The 24051-nt window shown below is 43.0% G+C and overlaps 2 protein-coding genes across 11 annotated transcripts in view; both read left to right on the top strand.

Moving 5' to 3' along the window:
* stard13b (StAR-related lipid transfer (START) domain containing 13b) overlaps positions 1 to 2636 on the top strand; it is a 124750-nt gene extending 122114 nt beyond the window's left edge. For all 9 annotated transcript variants that reach the window (XM_014214523.3, XM_045724518.2, XM_045724517.2 and 6 more), the window contains one exon: positions 83 to 2636. In XM_014214523.3, the coding sequence (XP_014069998.3) occupies positions 83 to 200 (118 nt within the window). In that variant the 3' untranslated portion in view covers positions 201 to 2636. The remainder of the gene's footprint in view (positions 1 to 82) is intronic.
* Positions 2637 to 6983: 4347 nt separating this feature from the next.
* LOC106612894 (neurobeachin) overlaps positions 6984 to 24051 on the top strand; it is a 305164-nt gene continuing 288096 nt past the window's right edge. For both annotated transcript variants that reach the window (XM_045724516.2, XM_045724515.2), the window contains exon 1: positions 6984 to 7458. In XM_045724516.2, coding sequence (XP_045580472.1) covers positions 7195 to 7458 — 264 coding nt within the window. In that variant the 5' untranslated portion in view covers positions 6984 to 7194. The remainder of the gene's footprint in view (positions 7459 to 24051) is intronic.

Raw genomic sequence — 24051 nt, 5'->3', positions numbered from 1 at the left:
TTCCGAAGATTGTGTCGATGTGTGTGTGAATCTGACTGTGTTGTTGTGTTTGAACCTGACCGTGTTGTTGTTGTTGTTCCAGAGGGCGGAGTCCAGAGTGGTACAACAAGGTCTTTGGTCACCTCTGTGCTGCTGAAGCTGCTCGCATTCGCAACTCCTTCCAACCAATCAGCACAGAGGGGCCAGAGACCAAGATCTGACACAAGAGTCTTCCATCCATAGAGCTAGACCCACACATACCTGGAGGGAACTAGACCCAACCTGGCCTGGCCTAGAGCTAGTTTAACCGAGTTGGATTTGTAACCTCACTCCCCAGCCTGAAATGTCTCCACCCTCAATATCGAACTGCTAACTTTTGGGTAGCGTAGTTGGCTAAGACGTTGTCAAGATGCTAGTCACCTGTGTTTGCTAGACAGAGGGTGCAAGATCAAGGACCAGTAAGGATTTGTGAGTGAGGAAGCTATACCGAGGAAGCACAGTGCTCTCTGTTACACTAGACGGAATGATGGACTGAGAGGAGGAGTATATATTCATAGTCCTGAAGCCAATAGGCAGAGCTGAAGCACTAAACCAGCGGATGGCCGCCCTTTGGCCTCTGACCACCGAACATCGGTCATCATTTTCTATTTATTTCCCGACGATTCTACATGTTGAATCGCCGCCGTTTGTCAACCTCCAGCAGGTGTGCGCGGCCAATGTTCATGTTGGTCTGTCTTGAAATGTGATGCCAGAACACAGAGACTAAAGAGAGTATGGAGCTTTCTGGACTGTCTACACAATTACACAACAAGATCTCCTTAGGTGCTGGACGTTATTAAGACGTTATTATGATGTTATTATGACATGTATTATTATTATTATTATTATTTGTATTATTATGACCGAAAGGGGAACAGAATGATCCTGCCAATGTCCATTAGTATTTAGTATTAGAGTTATGTCTTGGACATTTAAGCTCTTTAAAGCTTCTGGAAAGCTGTATATTATTTTATTAATGTAAAATGTCATGCTTTATGTAAGATATGCTGTATGTGCACGCATGTGTCTGTATATATATCTGTGTGTGTGAAAACATACATACAAATATACTAGCTGTATATAGTGTATAATTGAAAGGCTTAATGCTACAACCTGCATTGTGTCATTGTTATTATAATTCATTTGGTACTAATCTGTAAACTGGTTTTACTGGGCTTCAACACTGCTGTGTGTTTCTGAATGGGTGTAATGTTATTCAATATGACCTTATTGTTTAAGGTTGAAAACATGCCTGCGTCCTAAATGGCACCCTATTTCCTATATATTGCACCACTTTTTACCAGAACCACCATAGGGCTCTGGTCAAATGTAGTGCACTATATAGGGAATAGGGTGCCATTTGGGATGGAGCCTATGTGACTCAGGTTTGATCTCCAGACCTGCTGTAGAGAGCTGGCTGGACTGAGCTTCAGTTTAGTTCCAGAGACAAGATTTTTTAATTAAACAATGTAAAAAAAAAATTACAAATGTTTATATTGCGTATTTGTACACAGACAAATGGAATTAGAATGGATTAGAATAGAAACTTAATTGCTCTAAGGGAATTTGATTAATTGAAAGTCGCTCTCTCTTCACTCCATTTGCAGTTTGTTTATTTGTATGTTGTATGTTCCGCTAGTCAACACCTCATTTCACGTGGTGTTCTCTACTTCACATCCCAAATGGCACCCTATTCCCTACATAGTGCACTACTTTTGACCAAAGCCCTGGTTTAAAGCTGTGCACTATATAGGGACTAGGGTGCCATTTGGGACGTATTATAGGCCTTTACTCTATACCACCCTGCATCCCAGTGCTGGCTTCACTCTGAAGCTAAGCAGGGTTGATCCTGATCGGTCCATGGATGGGAGACCAGATGCTGCTGGAAGTTGTGTTGTGGAGCCAGGCAATGTGATTGGGAACATTGCCCTGTGTAGGGTGCTCTCTTTCAGATGGGACGTTAAACAGGTGTCCTGACTCTCTGCGGTCACTAAAGATCCATGGCACTTATCGTAAGAGTTAACCCTGGTGTCCTGGCTAAATTTCCCATAAACTCCCATACACTCTTAGTTAGACAAGGACAAGTTAGAGCTATATTAGCCATAGAATAGTTATAACCCTGGTCTCCTAATAGCAGCAGGCTAGGCAGTGGGTTGGTGTCCAGAGTCACATGCTACACATACAGGACAGGATTGGACTGGAGGCCTTACTTCTGTCAAGAACACAATGACCAGGGGAGGTGTGGGAACACATAGTGGTGTCACGCCCTGATCTGTTTCACCTGTCCCTGTGATTGTCTCCACTCCCTCCAGGTGTCGCTTATTTTCCCCTGTGTTTCCTGTCTCTCTGTGCCAGTTCGTCTTGTATGTTTCCAAGTCAACCAGCGTTTTCCCCGTTCTCCTGCTTTTTGCTATTCTCCTTTTTCTAGTCCTCCCGGGTTTGACCCTTGCCTGTTTCTGGACTTTGTACCCGCCTGCCTGACCATTCTGCCTGCCTTGACACAAAGCCTGTCTGCCACTTTGTACCTCCTGGACTCTGATCTGGTTTTGACCTTTTGCCTGTCCACGACCATTCTCTTGCCTACTCATTTTGGATTAATAAACATTGTAAGCCTCCAACCATCTGCCTCCTGTGTCTGCATCTGGGTCTCGCCTTGTGTCATGATAAGTGGAATGGAACCAGGGAGAGAATAGAGTGATACCGAACTTGAAATATTACCTTTGAATAGCACCAATAGTTTTTTTTTAGGGTGGCAGAGAAATCTGTAATACTGTGTATTACATCCTGCAGTCAGCCTGATGAACTATCAACTCAGGGTTGTTGTTCATCTGTATTTTGTGTTTTATACATATGGAATACGTTTTATTTAAATTATCAGATTTATAATGGAGGGATCACAGAAGGTTGCTTATTGCAAATCGATCCCTACGCCCTATGAACTTGTGGCGATATGAACGGATTTTACAGCTGGAGAAATATGGTAATAGCTCCAACTTGCACTCTGATAGGCTACTGCATACACCAATCAAGTACATAGGGCATAGGTTCTAGGGCACACATGTCAAACTCATTCCACAGAGGGCCGAGTGTCTGCGGGTTTCGCTCCTCCCTTGTACTTGACTGATGAATTAAGGTCACTGATTAGTAAGGAACACCGCTCACCTGGTTGTCTAGGTTTTAAAGGAAAAACCAAAAACCCGCAGAAGCTCGGACCTCCATGGAATGAAGTTTGACTCCCCTGTTCTAGCGGTTGACTTGGGATTTTACTGAGTTACAGTTCATATGAGGAAATCAGTCAATTGAAATAAATGAACTTGGCCCTTATCTATGGATTCCCCATGACTGTCGGTCACAGATACCTTTAAAAAAATGGGCCACACAATGGGCCTCAGGATCTCGTCACGGTATTTTAGTGCATTCAAATTGCCATCGATAAAATACAATTGGGTTTGTTGTCCGTAGCTTATGACTGCCCATACCATAACCCCACTGCTACCATGGGGCAGGTACTCTGTTCACAACGTTGACATAAGCAAACCACGCCATACACGTGGCCTGCGGTTGAGGTCGGTTGAACGTACTGCCAAATTCTCTAAAATGACATTGGAGGTGGCTTATGGTAAAGAAATGAACATTCAATTATCTGGCAACAGCTCTGGTGTATATTCCTGCACTCAGCATGCCAATTGCAAACCCCTTCAAAACTTGAGACATCTGTGGCATTGTGTTGTGTGACAAAACTGCACATTTTAGAGTGGCCTTTTATTGTCCCCAGCATAAGGTGCACCTGTGTGATGATCATGCCTTTTAATCAGAGTATTGATATGGCACACCTGTCAGGTGGATGGATTATCTTGGCAAAAGAAGAAATGCTCACTAACAGGGATGTAAACTAATTTGTGCACAAAATTTGAGAGAAATAAGCTTTTTGTGCATTAGGAACCTTTCTGGGAGCTTTTATTTCAGCTCATGAAACATGGGCCCAACACCGCGTTTATTTTTTTGTTCTGTATAGTTACTTCACAGAAATGATGTATTTCTTTATCCACTGGATGGCGACATCTGACTTCTGAACAATACAGGTTAATCAAACAGAGGAGATGCTGAAGGTTAGATTTATTTAGCATCCCAATTGGCATACTATTCCCTATAGAGTGCATTACCTTGACCAGGATCCCATCCCAAGTGGCCCCTATTCCCTACATAGTACACAACTTTTGACCAGAGCCCTATGGGCCCTGGTCCAAAGAAGTGCACTATATAGGGAATTGGGTGCCATTGGGGACATATATTTAATAACTTCCCCCAAACCTGTTCTTTCTGTTCAGTCTATTCTTCTATGGTTCTGCAGGATGACTCTTCAAGGTCACTTCCACATCTACAGACTGTTCAACGTGCTGAAGAGACACCAGGAGTCCTATTTACATAATGAAATAAAAGACAAGTAGACAGCCTAACCCTGGTGTGTGTGTGTGTGTGTGTGTGTGTGTGTGTGTGTGTGTGTGTGTGTGTGTGTGTGTGTGTGTGCGTGCGTGCGTGCGTGCGTGCGTGCGTGCGTGCGTGCGTGCGTGCGTGGAATACGGTTTGATTAATTTTAATTATTTATTGTCTTTAGCTGCAATTGAAAAGAGATTTGTTTCCCCACACAGTTTAGATTCAATAATGATTTAAATTAAATAGATTTAAATTAAAACAGAAAAGGTACAGTAATTGAGTCTTTTTTCACTTCCAACATTTGGTCCAGTGATGGTTAAATTGTTCAATAGAATGATTATTCTACCACAGTGAAGCTGTCTGGAAGTAAAAGGAAATGTTAGAGTAGTGAGTAGAGTAGTGTCCTCCCATTGTAGCACTCATATAACTCAGAGGATGAGTCCCAAACGGCACTCTATTCCCTTTACAGTGAGGGAAAAAAGTATTTGATCCCTTGCTGATTTTGTACGTTTGCCCACTGACAAAGAAATTATCAGTCTATAATTTTAATGGTAGGCTTATTTGAACAGTGAGAGACAGAATAACAACCAAAAAATCCTGAAAAACGCATGTCAAAAATGTTATGAAATGATTTGCATTTTAATGAGGGAAATAAGTATTTGACCCCTCTGCAAAACATGACTTACTACTTGGTGGCAAAACCCTTGTTGGCAATCACAGAGGTCAGACGTTTCTTGTAGTTGGCCACCAGGTTTGCACACATCTCAGGCGGGATTTTGTCCCACTCCTCTTTGCAGATCTTCTCCAAGTCATTAAAGTTTAGAGGCTGACGTTTGGCAACTCGAACCTTCAGCTCCCTCCACAGATTTTCTATGGGATTAAGGTCTGGAGACTGGCTAGGCAACTCCAGGACCTTAATGTGCTTCTTCTTGAGCCACTCCTTTGTTGCCTTGGCCGTGTGTTTTGGGTCATTGTCATGCTGGAATACCCATCCACGACCCATTTTCAATGCCCTGGCTGAGGGAAGGAGGTTCTCACCCAAGATTTGATGGTACATGGCCCCGTCAATCGTCTCTTTGATGCGGTGAAGTTGTCCTGTCCCCTTAGCAGAAAAACACCCCCAAAGCATAATGTTTCCACCTCCATGTTTGACGGTGGGGATGGTGTTCTTGGGGTCATAGGCAGCATTCCTCCTCCTCCAAACACGGCGAGCTGAGTTGATGCCAAAGAGCTCCATTTTGGTCTCATCTGACCACAACACTTTCACCCAGTTGTCCTCTGAATCATTCAGATGTTCATTGGCAAACTTCAGACGGGCATGTATATGTGCTTTCTTGAGCAGGGGGACCTTGCGGGCGCTGCAGGATTTCAGTCCTTCACGGCGTAGTGTGTTACCAACTGTTTTCTTGGTGACTATGGTCCCAGCTGCCTTGAGATCATTGACAAGATCCTCCCGTGTAGTTCTGGACTGATTCCTCACCGTTCTCATGATCATTGAAACTCCACGAGGTGAGATCTTGCATGTGTTTCTTTGTGTTTCTTCCATTTGAGAATAATCGCACCAACTGTTGTCACCTTCTCACCAAGCTGCTTGGCAATGGTCTTGTAGCCCATTCCAGACTTGTGTAGGTCTACAATCTTGTCCCTGACATCCTTGGAGAGCTCTTTGGTCTTGGCCATGGTGGAGAGTTTGGAATCTGATTAATTGATTGCTTCTGTGGACAGGTGTCTTTTATACAGGTAACAAGCTGAGATTAGGAGCGCTCCCTTTAAGAGTTCTGATTGAGAGGGGGTCAAATACTTATTTCCCTCATTAAAATGCAAATAAATGTATAACATTTTTGACATGTGTTTTTCTGAATTTTTTGTGGTTGTTATTCTGTCTCTCACTGTTCAAATAAACCTACCATTAAAATTATAAACTGATCATTTCTTTGTCAGTGGGCAAACGTACAAAATCAGCAGGGGATCAAATACTTTTTTCCCTCAATGTATAGTGAGTGCACTTTTGACCAGAGCCCTCTAGTGCACTATAATGGGAATAGCGTGCCACTTGTATTTAGGCTACCTGTAATAAAACAATTCTGCAAACTACCATCCAAGCTTTTCACAGCTAAGCTTTAATAAGGTGCTTTCTCTATTGTGTAACTGGCTCTTTCACTAAAAACCCTATAAAGCTTTTGAGTAACCTTTTCCTCCCTTCTGTTGGCTACTTGGCTACTGCTGTGATAAATTCAGCATAGACAGCAATAAAACCACAAAGACGGACTGATTCACAACCAATTTAACTGTAAAGGCTTTGTTGAATCCCTTTAAAGTATTCTTTCCTAGGGTTACACCCCATTCACCAATTCTTCAGTTCGACGTTTTTTTTAGTGGTTCTCTTTTAGTTAGTCTGCAGGCAGGCGTGATGCGCTTCTTGCCGCAGGCAGGGGGCGGCAACATGACGGAGAGCGGCAGAGCGTTAGCCTAGAGACCCTGTAGCGGCTGCCGCGCTGTTCAGGTTCACTCTGTCCAGATTACCAGAAGACGTCTGCGTACAGGGAAGGACACGGCTCGTTCTACCCTCAATACATTATTACTAGATTGCAGTTCCTATTCGCGCACGGCAGAGAGTGGATGTAACCGGTAGAGCGGTTTCTTTTTCGTCAGGCTCTTCCAGAATATATCTTTTTTTCTCCTGTTTAATTGATGCAGTTGAACAGCGATTAAAACAGGTGACATCGATCTGGTTGAAAGGACATGACAAGCGAGAGGCCGGCGGTGAAGATGCCGGGTGCTTTGTCGCTTTCTGACCGACAAATCCCGGCGGGTCATGGGCAGCCAGGGGGCTCTGGTACCGGGGAAATAATGGTATCTGGCTCGGGCTCTATGGTTCTACCGGCCGGGATGATCAACCCGCAGGTTCCCATCCGGAATATCAAGATGAAATTCGCGGTTCTGATCGGATTGATCCAGGTGGGGGAGGTTAGCAACAGAGATATCGTGGAGACTGTGCTCAACCTGGTAAGGAAATATAGGCTATTTCAACCACAGCATCTCACACATATAACACAATATCCTCAACACGCACAGAGCGCTACATTGTAGCGCCATAGTAAAGGGTAAGGGTCTCAGAGGGTGATTCGATGACTGGCTGCATGTGTTCTGTTCTGTACAGGTCTGATATTGTAGTCTAGAGACCCTGTAACTAAAGATTACCGTTAGGGTGTTATTAGAGATGGGGTTCATTCGTATTAGGGATTGAGGCATTACTCTGAACTCTCTTATGGAAAGTGACACTGTTTCCTCAGTTGAGTTTGTGCTTGTTAGGCTACACTTCATTATCTGAAGATGACAACTAACATAGCATGACCCATTTACAATATATTTTTTTTTTTACATTTTTAGTCATTTAGCAGACGCTCTTATCCAGAGCGACTTACAGTAGTGAATGCATACATTTTCATACAATTTCATACATTTTTTTTTTCTTCCCTTTGCTGGCCCCCCGTGGGAATCGAACCCACAACCCTGGTGTTGCAAACACCATGCTCTACCAACTGAGCTACAGGGAAGGCTATTTAGAACACACAGATCAGATACAGGAGGCATGAAGGCTCATCATGGTGCCCAGGTCCGAGGTGGTGAATGGGACCACAGAAGGTGTCCCACTGGGCAAAAACTGGTTGAATTGACGTTTCCACGTCATTTCAACCCCAAAAATCAAAGTGATGATGTTGAATCAACCTGGAAATCTGATTGAATTTGAATTTGCAGAAAGTCATCAATGTAAGGGCATTTGATATTTTTTTCACTCAATATTTGAACCTAAATTCAATGACACAGTGACATTTGTTGTTGATTTCACATTGAATTCACATTAGTTGACAACTCAACCAAATGTAAATCAAAACTAGATGTTAAACTGACGTCTGTTCCCAGTGGGGTGTGTCTGTTTGTGTCTGTCTGTCTGTTCGTTAGTGTGTGGGGCAGAGATGTGTGCTGCTGTGGTCTGGCTGCTAGACCCATTCCACCTGTATGCTCTGTCATCACCAGGGGAACAAGAAGTACACCAGATAGCCCCAGAACATTGACACATCTCCACAGCCCCCCTGAATCAGATGCAGACTCATGCCATGGTGTTCACAGACTTACTTCACCATTTTGCTCTGTGGTGAGCATAGGTCTTCCACAATACTGTATCAGCCACCACAATACAATCCATTATCATGGGATGGCACCCCAGGGATGGCAGCAGCTCAGATTGGAGACATGATATGAATGTTTACAGGAGATTGATCAATCTGTCAACAGGCTTCAGCTTAGTGGAGTTGAACTTGAACACTTAGTGTGAAATTGAGACTAAATCAATGGTGATTATTTTCAATGGGGAAGATTCGTCTGTAGTACAGTAACGTGGCTATATCTTCAATAGATGCTGATGTAAAATACATTTGATTGATTGATTTGACATAGAAGTGTGTATATATAACTTTAGATGGACATTTGCTAGTGAAGGCTGGTAGTAACAGTAAATCCTAACTGTGGCTGATGCCTAGTTCAGACTTCATCACAAGCATAATGTTAGCTACAGTATGGTAGCCATTGCTGGTATGAAGACGGAACCAGTCCATTCAATCATCATATTTCACTAATAGTTCCCATTTGGCCTCTTAGGCTTCCTGTCTAATATATCTGGATAAATGGTGAAATATTAGTCCTAATAGGCTATAGTTGTTTCATATGATAGCTTTCAATTGTAGAGAGATGTGTTGAATGGAAAATCTGTCTTTATTAACCATCATCCATCAACTCCTTGTGGAAGTGGAAATTGTAGTTGAGTCTCAAATGGCATCCTATTTCCTATATAGTGCACTACGTTTGACCAGAGCCCTATGGTCAAACAGCGCACTATAGTAATAGAGTGACATGTGGGAAGCATACTGTGTTTCATTTGATGGTTTTTAGTGCTGCATGTCAGAAGGTGTATTTTTAATATGCCCCTGTATGATGAAACAGTGTGTTATTTTACCTTTATTTAACTAGGAAAGTCAGTTAAGAACAAATTATGATTTACAATGACAGCCTAAGAACAGTGGGTTAACTGCCTTGTTCAGGGGCAGAACGACAGATTTTTACCTTGTCAGCTCGGGGATTCGATCTTGCAACCTATCGGTTACTAGTCCAACGCTCTAACCAATAGGCTACCTGCTGCCGTATGATGATGAACAGTTCTGTAACAGAGAACATTATATTTCTTTCTGAGTAATGTCTCCTCTCTAACTAATGTTTCCATTAACACGTCTCTTATCAGGCAGGACAAACTACAGTGCATGAGAACTAGAATTAATAGAATAACACTCATTTAGGGATTGTTAAACAGCAAAAATCTAATCTAAAAAGGTGACTGCTGTAATGGAAAACAGACACAAGCAGGCCAGAGTAGAAACGTAGTAGGCATTCCAAATGGAACCCTGTTCTTTATACAGTGGACTACTTTTGACCAGGGTACTATAAAGAGAATAGGGTGCTATTTGGGACGCTGCGTCTGTCTGTGATTCATATCCCCACACTTCACTTGAGGTTGGATGAACACGTACCGTAGCAGCACGGTCTCAATCAGATAGAAACAGTGGGATGGAGGGAACATTTTAGCATAATGCTAATATAATGCTAATCGTCTCTCTCCTGTGTGTATGAATTCATGATTCAGAGGGTCAGGGCTCTGAACAGAGACCAGTCTGATTACAGAACAATGGAGAGAGAGACGTGGAGAGACAGAGAGCAGAGTCAAGTAGGATCAGGTTGACAATGATGAGTGGATAAAAGGAGGAGTAGGAAGTTGTGGAGGAGGTGGAGTAGAAGGGAAAGAGAGATATTGGTCAAGTTCCTTCCCAACTAGATGTGCAGGCGCTGCATTGCATCAACCAATGGTTGCGTGCTACGTCGTCATCATTGACTATGCAGTCGGGCATCAGATGGCGATATCATATGATGTGGTTAGCTGTTATGTTGAAAATACTGTACCTATCCAGGCGTTGTAAGATCTGGCATGCGTCTGCAATGTAGTTTGGAAGGAACTCAACCATAGTGATCCATCGTATAAAGCCCTGTAAAAACCTTGTAAAAACCGTGCCATGGAGATTCTTCTTTATGTGAACGTGCATCCTGAACATAGGGACTGACATTTTGCATCTACTGTAGCTAGCGTTATGAATAACTAGGCTATATGACTGATGACTTGAGTTGGCCAGCCATCGATGTAGACTAGGGCTACGTACCAAATGGCACCCTATTCCCTATATAGTGCACTACTGTATATAGAGAATAGGGTGCCATTTGGGATGCACCCTAGATGATGGAACACCACTCCTGGGTATGGAAGTGCTAAACTTTTGACAGATCAACATCATCCATCCGTTCGGACACATCAACTGTAGACCGACCTGTGGAGTAGAATAATGAACCTCCTATCAGACAGATGCTATAACACTGTATTGTGATGCTATAAGGCAGTATCCTGCCCCACGGTGCCACCGTCCCTCATCTCAGCTCATTAAGCCTGGTTAGCTCGTTTATCTTCTCTATAGAAGCCAGTCTGATGAATGCTGTACTTAAGATAACATGTCATAATGAATGAAGTCTCTCCTCCAGGTGGGTTTAATTCAGCAGGGTTGTATTCATTAGTGCACACCATTTCACAATGGGAAAAGTGTTGCAAACGAAAATACAGTTTCTTATTGGAAAAGTTCAGGTCCGTTTTCTTCCGTTTGCTTTCTAGTGAACACGACCCAAGAATTCAGTTGTTTAATGAGGGGTGAGATAAATCTGATTTTTTTCACTTAGCAACATTGAGATTCAGAGTGTTTAATAGTCACATGTACAGGGTTGCAGGTGTGATTGCAGGGTACAGTGAATATCTTAGTCTCCGAGCTCCAACATGCAGGATTAATAAAATTAAATAATGGTAATAAAAACAACAAGAGAACTAGAAATAGCACTATATACATCACAACAGCTGTAGCAGTGATTAATAAACATATGTCCATTGGGGTGGAGGCAGAGTAAAGACTGTGGAGGGGATGACCACAGGGGGAGTAGAATGACATTGAGGGAGTGTTGGGACCAAGTTAAATAAAAAAAACCTGTGTTGATCAGAAGTCTGTTCTTCACCTGTAGTTTGTCCCAGCAGCTCTGTAAATATGTAATAACACATCATGTCCATAAAGTGCTTTTCTGAAACCCAATAACACTAAGATCAGGGACCAGTACACAGCATATTGACATTTGCATAGTCTGGGTATTACTGACTTGGTCAGAGAACTAGTTCTTCTACATTCTGGTCAGCTACTGCAGAGCCCCATCACCAATTCTGCCTGGCTGGTGGTGTCTCTGGGTGGCAGCTGGCATGTTGCCATATCTCATATCACACATCTGTTTTACAGTGTGGATGGCTGGCTGATGGATGATAACAGTGTGATGGATGGATCAGAGGGTGCTACTGATAGATGATGCAGTAGGCCTACAGTAACAGTGTTATAGATTCAGCAGTAGGCCTACAGTAACAGTGTGCTAGATGATGCAGTAGGCCTACAGTAACATTGTGATTAGTGATGCACCGATATGACATTTTTGGCCGATAAAGATATCCAATATTTTCCATGCCAAAAAACCCGATCACCGATATTTAACATTTTAACGGCATTCTAGTACAGTTAAATAGCTAACACACACACGGACGCAGCGGTCTGAGGCACTGCATCTCAGTGCAAGAGGCGTCACTACAGTCCCTGGTTCGAATCCAGGCTGTATCACATCCGGCCGTGATTGGAAGTCCCATAGGGCGGTGCACAATTGGCCCAGCGTCGTCCGGGTAGGCCGTCATTGTAAATAATACTTTTTTTCTTAACTGACTTGTCCAAGGTAAATAAAGGTTACGCACATACACATACACACACACACCACACTGACCAAAAAGTTATTTTGTTGGCATTTACATATGTCCCCATTACCAGTAAAACATAATCATAACCTATTTCTTTCACTTACAGTTGAAGTCGGAAGTTTACATACAGCCAAATACATTTAAACTCAGTTTTTCACAATTCCTGACATTTAATCATAGTAAAAATTCAATGTCTTAGGTCAGTTAGGATCACCACTTTATTTTAAGAATGTGAGATGTCAGAATAATAGTAGAGAGAATTATTTATTTCAGTTTTCATTTCTTTCATCACATTCCCAGTGGGTCAGAAGGTTACATACAATCAATTAGTATTTGTTAGCATTGCCTTTAAATTGTTTAACTTGGGTCAAACGTTTTGGGTAGCCTTCCACAAGCTTCCCACAATAAGTTGGGTGAATTTTGGCCCATTCCTCCTGACAGAGCTGGTGTAACTGAGTCAGGCTTGTAGGCCTCCTTGCTCACATACGCTTTTTCAGTTCTTCCCACAAATTTTCTATAGGATTGAGGTCAGGGCTTTGTGATGGCCACTCCAATAGCTTGACTTTGTTGTTCTTAAGCCATTTTGCCACAGTCATTGTCCATTTGGAAGACCCATTTGCGACCAAGCTTTAACTTCCTGACTGATGTCTTGAGATGTTGCTTCAATATATCCACATAATTTTCCTGCTTCATGATGCCATCTATTTTGTGAATTGCATCAGTCCCTCCTGCAGCAAAGCACCCCCACAACATGATGCTGCCACCCCCATTCTTCACAGTTGGGATGGTGTTCTTCGGCTTGCAAGCCAACCCCCTTTTTCCTCCAAACATAACGATGGTCATTATGGCCAAATAGTTCTATTTTTGTTTCATCAGACCAGAGCACATTTCTCCAAAAAGTACAGTCTTTGTCCCCATGTGCAGTTGCAAACCGTAGTCTGTTTTTTTTTATGGCGGTTTTGGAGCAGTGGCTTCTTCCTTGCTGAGCGGCCTTTCAGGTTATGGCGATATAGGATACAGATACTTTTATACCTGTTTTCTCCAGCATTTTCACAAGGTCCTTTGCTGTTGTTCTTGGATTGATTTGCACTTTTCGCACCAAAGTACGTTCATGTCTAGGAGATGGAACGCTTCTCCTTCCTGAGCAGTATGATGGCTGCGTGGTCCCATGGTGTTTATACTTGCGTACTATTGTTTTTACAGATGAACGTGGTACCTTCAGGCATTTAGAAATTGCTCCCAAGGATGAACCAGACTTGTGGAGGTCTACAATTTTTTTTCTGAGGTCTTGGCTGATTTCTTTTGATTTTGTCATGATGTCAAGCAAAGAGGCAGTGAGTTTGAAGGTAGGCCTTGAAATACATCCACAGGTACACCTCCAATTGACTCAAATGATGTCAATTAGCCTATCAGAAGCTTCTAATGCAATGACATCATTTTCTGGAATTTTCCAAGCTGTTTAAATGCACAGTCAACTTAGTGTATGTAAACTTCTGACCCACTGGAATTGTGATACAGTGAAATGATCTGTCTGTAAACAATTTTTGGAAAAAAATTACTTGAGTCATGCACAAAGTAGATGTCCTAACCGACTTGCCAAAACTATAGTTTGTTAACAAGAAACGTGTGGAGTGGTTGAAAAACGAGTTTTAATGACTCCAACCTAAGTGTATGTAAACTTCAACTGTACAGTCATGGCCAAAAGTTTTGAGAATGACACAAATGTACATTTTCGCAAAGTTTGCTGCTTCAGTGTCTTTAGATATTTTTGTCAGATGTTACTATGGCATACTGAAGTATAATTACAAGCATTTCATAAGTGTCAAAGGCTTTTATTGACAATTACATGAAGTGATTAAGGTCTGGGGAGTTTCCTGGCCATGGACCTAAAATATCGATGTTTTGTTCCCCGAGCCACTTAGTTATCACTTTTGCCTTATGGCAAGGTGCTCCATCATGCTGGAAAAGGCATTGTTTGTCACCAAACTGTTCCTGGATGGTTGGGAGAAGTTGCTCTCGGAGGATGTGTTGGTACCATTCTTTATTCATGGCTGTGTTCTTGGGCAAAATTGTGAGTGAGCCCACTCCCTTGGCTGAGAAGCAACCCCACACATGAATGGTCTCAGGATGCTTTACTGTTGGCATGACACAGGACTGATGGTAGTGCTCACCTTGTCTTCTCCGGACAAGCTTTTTTCCGGATGCCCCAAACAATCGGAAAGGGGATTCGTCAGAGAAAATGACTTTACCCCAGTCCTCAGCAGTCCAATCCCTGTACCTTTTGCAGAATATCAGACTGTCCCTGATGTTTTTCCTGGACAGAAGTGGCTTCTTTGCTGCCCTTCTTGACACCAGGCCATCCTCCAAAAGTCTTCACCTCACTGTGTGTGCAGATGCACTCACACCTGCCTGCTGCCATTCCTGAGCAAGCTCTGTACTGGTGGTGCCCCGATCCCGCAGCTGAATCAACTTTAGGAGATGGTCCTGGCGCTTGCTGGACTTTCTTGGGTGCCCTGAAGCCTTCTTCACAACAATTAAACCGCTCTCCTTGACGTTCTTGATGATCTGATAAATGGTTGATTTAGGTGCAATCTTACTGGCAGCAATATCCTTGCCTGTGAAGCCTTTTTTGTGCAAAGCAATGATGACGGCACGTGTTTCCTTGCAGGTAACCATGGTTGACAGAGGAAGAACAATGATTCCAAGCACCACCCTCCTTTTGAAGCTTCCAGACTGTTATTCGAACTTAATCAGCATGACAGAGTGATCTCCAGCCTTGTCCTCGTCAACACTCACACCTGTGTTTACGAGAGAATCACTGACATGATGTCAGCTGGTCCTTTTGTGGCAGGGCTGAAATGCAGTGGAAATGTTTTTGGGGGATTCAGTTTATTTGCATGGCAAAGAGGGACTTTGCAATTAATTGCAATTCATCTGATCACTCTTCATAACATTCTGGAGTATATGCAAATTGCCATCATATAAACTTAGGCAGCAGACTTTGTGAAACTTAATATTTGTGTCATTCTCAAAATTTCTGGCCACGACTGTACTTGCTGTGCTGTTTCGTTGTTCATTTGTTCAGTCGTTTCATTCTCAACCAGGATTTCATCATGCATGTCAAGCAGTGAAGTTTCAACTCTGTCTGTCCGTGGCCTCTCTTCCTCTGTGCGCACTGTCACTGTGTCCATTTCCATCTTGTCTAGCTGTGTATGTAACATTTTACGTAAACCCTGTTTCTTGTCTGCATCAAAGTAGCGTTCATTGTACATAGCATCGAGCATGGTGGCGACACAGTAAAGCGAGAATGCCACCAAATTGCTTGTTCACAGCCTGTCGCCAGTTTTGTTGAGCAGGCGTTTCAATGCCATGACAGAGGGTATCACATCTGCTACAGGCACAGTTGATGAGCTTATTTCTCAAGTCAGTTGTTCGAATGGAGCTAGCTAGTGTGTTCAAGTTTCAAACATGTTCTCAAACGCCATTGAAATGGCAGCGGCGGTATGACAACTAGCACATTCATGAGCATGAAATACGACTTTCCTCAGGACTAAATCCTCGACAACCCACTGTGCTGTCAGACTCTGCATGCTCATGGGGCTGATATCGCTGGTCCAAATGTCAGTCGTGAAGCTAATAACAGTGACGCTATTACTGTGTAACTCCGGTAGGGCAACTTCTGAAAAATAGCACACTTGGTAACGTTAGTGTGTACCGGTGCTCGACCAGTCGGCGAAACCAACATCACCCACGACAGAGAACGGTTGATTGTCAAGGGCAATGAATTCCATTTTCTTGGCGTCAATGGATTTCTCCTTTGAGTTGTCTCGCTGAAATTTTCTTACTCTTTCAAATGACTGCTTGACTTGTTGACTGCTCAATCCACACAGCAGACATTGTGGGCTAGGTTAGGAATGCTGTGTTGCACGTATAGCTCTAAATTTTACGTGGTGTCATTATGTCATGTACCTACGTTATATAGGTATGCACGACAGCTTTGACATCGGTTTTGCACATCGGCATTAAACTAGACATCGGGCCGATGTCGATGTTTGCATTTTTAGCTAATATCGGCCGATTCCGATATCTTCACACATATATTGTGCATCCCAAATTGTGATAGATTCAGCAGTAGGCCTACAATAACATTGTGATAGATGATGCAGTAGACCTACAGTAACATTGTGATAGATGATGCAGTAGTCCTACAGTAACCGTGTTCTAGATGATGCAGTAGGACCTACAGTAACATTGTGATAGATGATACAGTAGACCTACAGTAACATTGTGATAGATGATGCAGTAGTTCTACAGTAACCGTGTTCTAGATGATGCAGTAGGACCTACAGTAACATTGTGATAGATGATGCAGTTAGCCTACAGTAACATTGTGATAGATGATGCAGTAGGACCTACAGTAACATTGTGATAGATGATGCAGTTGGCCTACAGTAACATTGTGATAGATGATGCAGTAGGACCTACAGTAACATTGTGATAGATGATGCAGTAGTCCTACAGTAACCGTGTTATCGATGGTGCAGTAGGCCTACAGTAACCGTGTTATTGATGATGTGTAGCCTAGCTGCGTTAGTGTACCAGCTTCATTGATCTACTCGGCCCCAGGAGACCAGTCCCAGTGACCTTGCTGCTGCAGTAATATAAAAAGTGTGTTTGAAATGGCTCCCTATATGGAGAATAGCATGCCATTTGGGATGCTGCCAACGACAGGCTCATATTCATAAGGACCGCTCATGCATTCAGTGTGTAAGCACTCAGTCTCAGTGTGAGTAAGGATCACTATTTCTCATCTTTATATTTCCTTGACATCTAAATGTAAATCAGTAATGTGGCTAAACTCAGGCTACCGTTTGTCATAGCTTATGTCCTGTTGTCTAAACATGACAAAGTAGTGTGTGCGTGTGTGTGTGTGTGTGTGCTTGTGTGTCCGTTCAGGTTGTCATGCTGTTTGACAGTCGTAGTGGGTGTATATAGTCCGTGAGCAGAGTTGAAGGGTCAGAAAGCTGCTATGTATTGGGCTACGTCCCAAATGGCACCCTATTCCCTGGTACTACATTTGACACACCCATAGGGCTCTGGTCAAAAGTTGTGCACTAAATTGTCACGGATTCCCCCGGTACTGCTACTCATTCCGTTCACCAGCTCCGGAGGTCTACCTCACCGGCCTTCTAGGCGTCACTGAACTGGATCTTTACCACCAACCCCGGACTGTCTCATTACGCACTGGTTCCCATTCCCCCTGATTTAATATGTGTATATATGTGCCCTCTGTTCCCCATTGTCCTTGTGATTATTGTTCCATGTCTGTTGGTCTTGTGAGTAACTGTGCTATGTTGGTTCAGCTTGCGTGTTACCATGTTAGAGTGCACTTGTTATTATGGGTCTCGTCCCGTGTATTTACAGTTGAAGTTGGAAGTTTACATACACCTTAGCCAAATACATTTAGACTCAGTTTTTCACAATTCCTGACATTTAATCCTAGTAAACATTCCCTGTCTTAGGTCAGTTAGGATCACCACTTTACTTAAAGAATGTGAAATGTCAGAATAATAGTAGAGAGAATGATTGATTTATTTTAGCCTTTATTTCTTTCATCACATTCCCAGTGGGTCAGAAGTTTACATACAATCAATTAGTATTTGGTAGCATTGCCTTTAGATTGTTTAACTTGGCTCAAAAGTTTTGGGTAGCCTTCCACAAGCTTCCCACAATACGTTGGGTGAATTTTGGCCCATTCCTCCTGACAGAGCTGGTGTAACTGAGTCAGGTTTGTAGGCCTCCTTGCTCGCACACGCTTTTTCAGTTCTTCCCACAGATTTTCTATAGGATTGAGGTCAAGGCTTTGTGATGGCCACTCTAATACCTTGACTTTGTTGTCCTTAAGCCATTTTGCAACAACTTTGGAAATATGCTTGGGGTCATTGTCCATTTGGAAGACCCATTTGCAACCAAGCTTTAACTTCCTGACTGATGTCTTGAGATGTTGCTTCAATATATCCACATAATTTTCCTGCCTCATGATGCCATCTATTTTGTGAAGTGCACCAGTTCCTCCTGCTGCAAAGCACCCCCACAACATGATGCTGCCGCCCCGCGCTTCACGGCTGGGATGGGTTTAATCAGACCAGAGCACATTTCTCCAAAAAGTACAATCTTTGTCCCCACAGTTGCAAACCGTAGTCTGTTTTTTTTATGGCAGTTTTGGAGCAGTGGCTTCTTCCTTGCTGAGCGGCCTTTCAGGTTATGTCGATATAGGACTCGTTTTACTGTGGATATAGATACTTTTGTACCTGTTTCCTCCAGAATCTCCACAAGGTCCTTTGCTGTTGTTCTGGGATTGATTTGCACTTTTCGCACCAAAGTACGTTCATCTCTAGGAGACAGAACGCGTCTCCTTTCTGAGCGGTATGACGGCTGCGTCGTCCCATGGTGTTTATACTTGCGTACTATTGTTTGTACAGATGAACGTGGTACCTTCAGGCGTCTGGAAATTGCTCCCAAGGATGAACCAGAGTTGTGGTGGTCTACAATTTTTTTTCTGAGGTCTTGGCTGATTTCTTTTGATTTTCCCATGATGTCAAGCAAAGAGGCAGTGAGTTTGAAGGTAGGCCTTGAAATACATCCACAAGTACACCTCCAATTGACTCAAATGATGTCAATTAGCCTATCAGAAGCTTCTAAAGCGATATATCATTTTCTGGAATTTTCCAAGCTGTTTGAAGGCACAGTCAACCTAGCATATGTAAACTTCTGACCCACTGGAATTGTGATACAGTGAATGATAAGTGAAATGATCTGTCTGTAAACAATTGTTGGAAAAATTACTTATGTCGTGCACAAAGTAGATGTTCTAACCGACTTGCCTTAACTATAGTTTGTTTACAAGAAATGTGTAGAGTGGTTGAAAAACGAGTTTTAATGACTCCAACCTAAGTGTATGTAAACTTCCGACTTCAACTGTATTAGAGGTTTACACCTCTTTGTTTGGGTTACAGCCCTGTGTGTGTGTGTGTGTGTGTGTGTGTGTGTGTGTGTGTGTGTGTGTGTGTGTGTGTGTGTGTGTGTGTGTGTGTGTGTGTGTGTGTGTGTGTGTGTGTGTGTGTGTGTGTGTGTGTGTGTGTGTGTGTGTGTGTATGTATGTCAGAATATTCAACCCATCTAATGGAGACAGTCCGGGGTTGGTGGTCATGATCCAGTTCAGTGACGCCTAGAAGGCCGGTGATGTAGACCTCCAGAGCTGGTGAATGGAATGAGCAGCAGTACCGGGGGAATCCGTGACATGAATAGGGTGCCATTAGGGGCACATCACTGGTCTGTCTGTATCTGTGATGTTTCTGGGTCAAAATGCTGCTTAGTACAGGAAACGTTCTAATGCCTCTGCCCCCTGTAGCGCTACATACCTGTCTGGATGAGTAGCCTTTAACCGGCATTACAGATCAAATACCAGGACTGTGTCCCAAATGGCACCCTATTCCCAATATAGTGCACTACTTTTGAACAAGGCCCATAGGGCTCTGGTCAAAAGTAGTGCACTATATAGGAAATATGGGTACCATTTGGACAGATCCCAGGCTAAATACAAAACCAGCCTCAGAACCAACACTGCATCCCCTCATAAATGTTTATTGAGCAACACTCTAAAACTAATCACAATGGAACACCAAGGTCCCTGTTTGGGCTTCATGCTGCTGGTTATTTCTCAGTACTCAGAAGAAAAAAAATCCAATATTTTGCTGAGAAAAGCAGTTTATTTTCTCGCACCAGAAGTGTAGTTGATGTTTTTTGCCCGAGGCAGATTGAAACCTTTAGCCACATTTACAGGATGTACTTAGTTGGGCCGTGATCTTTCAATTCCCATTAAAAGGCATATTGAGGTGTCTGATGAGGACAGGGTTGATCACATGTTACAGACTGGGAGACATCTGTCCTGTTGTCTTGTGGAGTTTGAGCTTCATGGAATTAAGTTAACATTTACCTGATGATATGGACATTTAGAACGTGTCTGAGGAATGGACAGATGTATTTCAGCTTGTGTCAGCTCTTATCCCAGGAAGTAGACAACTCTGGAGGTTCTGATGACACTGCCAGAAAATAATGGTTACAACATGTAAACATGCCAATGGTATGTCACATATTAACATCCCCCTTCTGGGCCGGACTGTGAGTGTGATTGCATCTCAAATGTCACCCTTTTCCCTATATAGTGTACTTCGTTTGACCAGGGTTCTCGTCAAAAGTAGTCCACTATATCGGGAATAGGGTGTCATTTAGGACACAGCCTGAGAGAGATAGGAGGGTATGATGTGAAGAAACAGACCTCACATCTCTGGATGAAAACAGATGTTTTGTCAGTATGCATGTCTCTTTCATGATGTTACTTTCCTAAAGATGAATTATTTTCCAAAGACCAAAAGCTGGCTGACATATATTTTTTTTTAAATACAAAAAAATACTGCATCTGCTGTTACATCAGCCCTGTGGTGTGTCGTCTGTAGATATATAGATCATAGATAGATGTGTGGTTGTATCAGATCTAGAGGGAATAGCTTCGTATCAATCAGGAGAGTTGCGGTTGATTTACCACTAACAGTAACATCAGGTCTCTGTTCAGCTCAGCTCAGTGGTGATGGCTTCTGGGAGACTTCCCTCCTCCTTCTTCTCCTTCTGCTCAGTTCAGATGCTTCACTTTGTTTTTCACGGGAGGCATCTAAAATTCATGTTGTCCCAGTTTCTCTGGTTGAGTTTCTCTCGGTTAAAGCCATGTTGCCACACTGCTGCTGTTGCACTCTGGGACAGAGACATCTCTCTCTCTCTCAACATGGGCTCATGTCTTGGTTGGGGAAATGTGAGTCTTAAGAAATATTGTTCATTATCGGAACCCATCTCGACTCACATTGGGAATATTCTTACTCTAAACAACAAGCCCGGACCCAGCAGGCCCTCTGAGCGTGTTTGATTGTTTTTAAACTCCAGCAGTTGGTTGAAGTTGAAACACTACAGTGGAGCCCTTGGGCTGCTGGGCTGGGCCTGATCACAACACACATCAACCCTGTACAATCTACTGACAAGGAATAAAGGAACGGCTATAGCAACCAGCAGTATAGCCTTTTAATTAGGAACCGCAGTCTGTCTGTGCTGTCTAGGGACAATCAATAACAGTGGAAATACATAATAGATGAGAAGAGAGCAGAGGGACTGGGGGGGGTGCCTCCTTGGCCTCCACTATCATCAGGCTGCTCATCTGTCCCAGAGCAGTCTCCTGTTTGTCCCAGGCAGAAGGGATCAATCCTGGGTCGATGCAGCCGGAGTGACGGGGCAGAGGTTACATAGACCAGCCTGGTGGTGAGACAGAGCAGACCAGTAAGACTGCGTCCCAAATGGCACCCTATTCCCTCCATAGTAGAACTGCCTGGAGTCTTTGTTTACATCTATTTACATCTTGTTTACATTATTTACACTGTCTGTTTACATGAACATTTATTCCATGAAAGGGGTGAATTTCCTTTTCAACTCTGATCACGTTGTTTAGCATTTTCTTGTGTAAAAACAACAATAATAATAATAAAATAATCTATCTACCAAAGCCTGTTAAGTTTAGACCTCTTACTCTGTAGCGATCTGCCTCTTCATTCCAACTGCTCTCTATATTGATGTCATTTGTAGTCCCTTTACATACCATGCTCCAGGTTTTGTCTCAGTTATAGTAAGAAATCTATACTTGCACTGTTGGAGCTAGGAACAGAAGCATTTTCACTACACCCGCAGTAACATCTGCTAAATACTGTTAAATTATTTTATTTTATTTTATTGACTGTTTCACTCCTCTCTGCTACTGTGGGAGTCAGTGCATGCGTCCCAAATTTCACCCTATTCCTTACATAGTGCACTACTTTTTACCAGGGCCCCTGTCAAAAGTAGTGCTGTATATATGGAATAGGGTGCCATTTGAGACAAAACCAGTGTGGTAGAGATGGCAGGCAGTAGCTTTGGCCTCTCTGTGTTGTGTCTCTGTGTTGTGTCTCTGTGTTGTTGTGTCTGGGATGAAGTATCTGTGTCTCTGGAACAAACCACTAATGCCCCGAAGAGCTGTTAAAGAGATGGGCCACAAGCCACCGCAAAGGCCATGGATCTCTCTCTCTCTCTCTCTGTCTTTCTCTCTCCAATTTCAATTTAAGGGCTTTATTGGCATGGGTAAAATATGTTAACATTGCCCAAAGCAAGTGAAGTAGATAATAATCTCTCTGTAGGTGATGGCTTTGTTATGGAAGGTTTGGGAATCGCTTCCTTTTAGGTGGTTGTAGAATTTAACGTCTCTTTTCTCGATTTTGATAATTAGCGGGTATCGGCCTAATTCTGCTCGGCATGCGTTATTTGGTGTTTTACGTTGTACACGGAGGATATTTTCTCTCTCTTGTTCATGCGTGGTAACCCTGAAGAATTCCTGATGGGGGATTTTGGCCAGCTGCTTACATTAGCATGATCCTGATGGAACATTATGTGGGCATTGCCTCACAACATTAGCATAAGAGGGCTGTAGTCCATGCCTCTCTGCTCTGGGTAATGGGGAACAGGGGCAAAGCTGGTAGGAAGAGGAGAGGATGAAGAGAGGAGGAGGACAGGAGATAGGGGTACAGCTGGCTGGAGGAGGAGAGAAACAGAGGAGTAGAGTAAAGGAGGAGGAGGAGAGGGTGATATGGGGCTCTGGAGGATGAGATGGGGGCACAGCTGGCTGCTGTCTTGCAGCGGGAAGAGTGGAGAGGAGGAGAAGACAGAAGGAAAGGTGGGGGTGAGGATATGGCTGCCGCCTGCTGTCTTCCAGAAGAGGTGGGGAGGAGGGAGATAAACGGCACCATGTCTATAAGGGAATAGGGTGCCAGTTGGAACGCAGACAATGTGTTTTTGCCAGTACATTTTTGTAATACTTGTTAGTAGACATTTTATTTAAAAAAACTCCAACTCCCCACCACAGTGAAGAAAAAAACCTTTTACATTAGCCAATCATTTCAACACTTGGGTAATAACTTGGTTATCTGCTGGGGTGGAGTAACAGAGTGTCTTAGTAATACAACCCACTGGGGACAGATGTCATTTCAACGTCTAGTTTTGATTTACATTTGGTTGAGTTGTCAACTAACGTGAATTGAACGTGAAATCAACAAAACATTTCACCATGTCATTGGGTGAAACATAGATTTAAAAAAATTATGACATGGAAACAACATTGATTCAACCGTTTTTTGCTCAGTGGGACGGCTGTGGTTGAGGATCAGTCACTCTGAAGAATCAGTATTTGAGAAGTAGGTAGGAGAGAGATTAAATGTTAGCTTCTATTCAGAGCCAGGGCTGTGTTCCAAATGGCACTCTATTCCCTATATAGTGCACAACTTTTAACCCATTCAAAACAGTGCTCAATATAGGACATGTGGGTGCCATTTGGGGTGCAAGCAGTGATTTCAGAAAGAGCTTGAATGTCAGGCAGAGAGGATTATGATGTTTGGATTGTCTCACTGTTAACAGAGCCTGTTGTGTAATATCAACTGATGTTCAACTGCATAGTAAATAGACTTGAATGACATCCAACACACTTGACATTTTAGTAATTTAGCAGAGCGACTTACAGTTAGTGCATTCATCTAGATATGTGGGACAAC

This window comes from Salmo salar, chromosome 09 (genome assembly GCF_965601325.2).
Source record: "Salmo salar chromosome 09, fSalSal1, whole genome shotgun sequence".
Lineage (NCBI taxonomy): Eukaryota > Metazoa > Chordata > Actinopteri > Salmoniformes > Salmonidae > Salmo > Salmo salar.
This window is presented reverse-complemented; position numbering and strand designations above follow the sequence as displayed.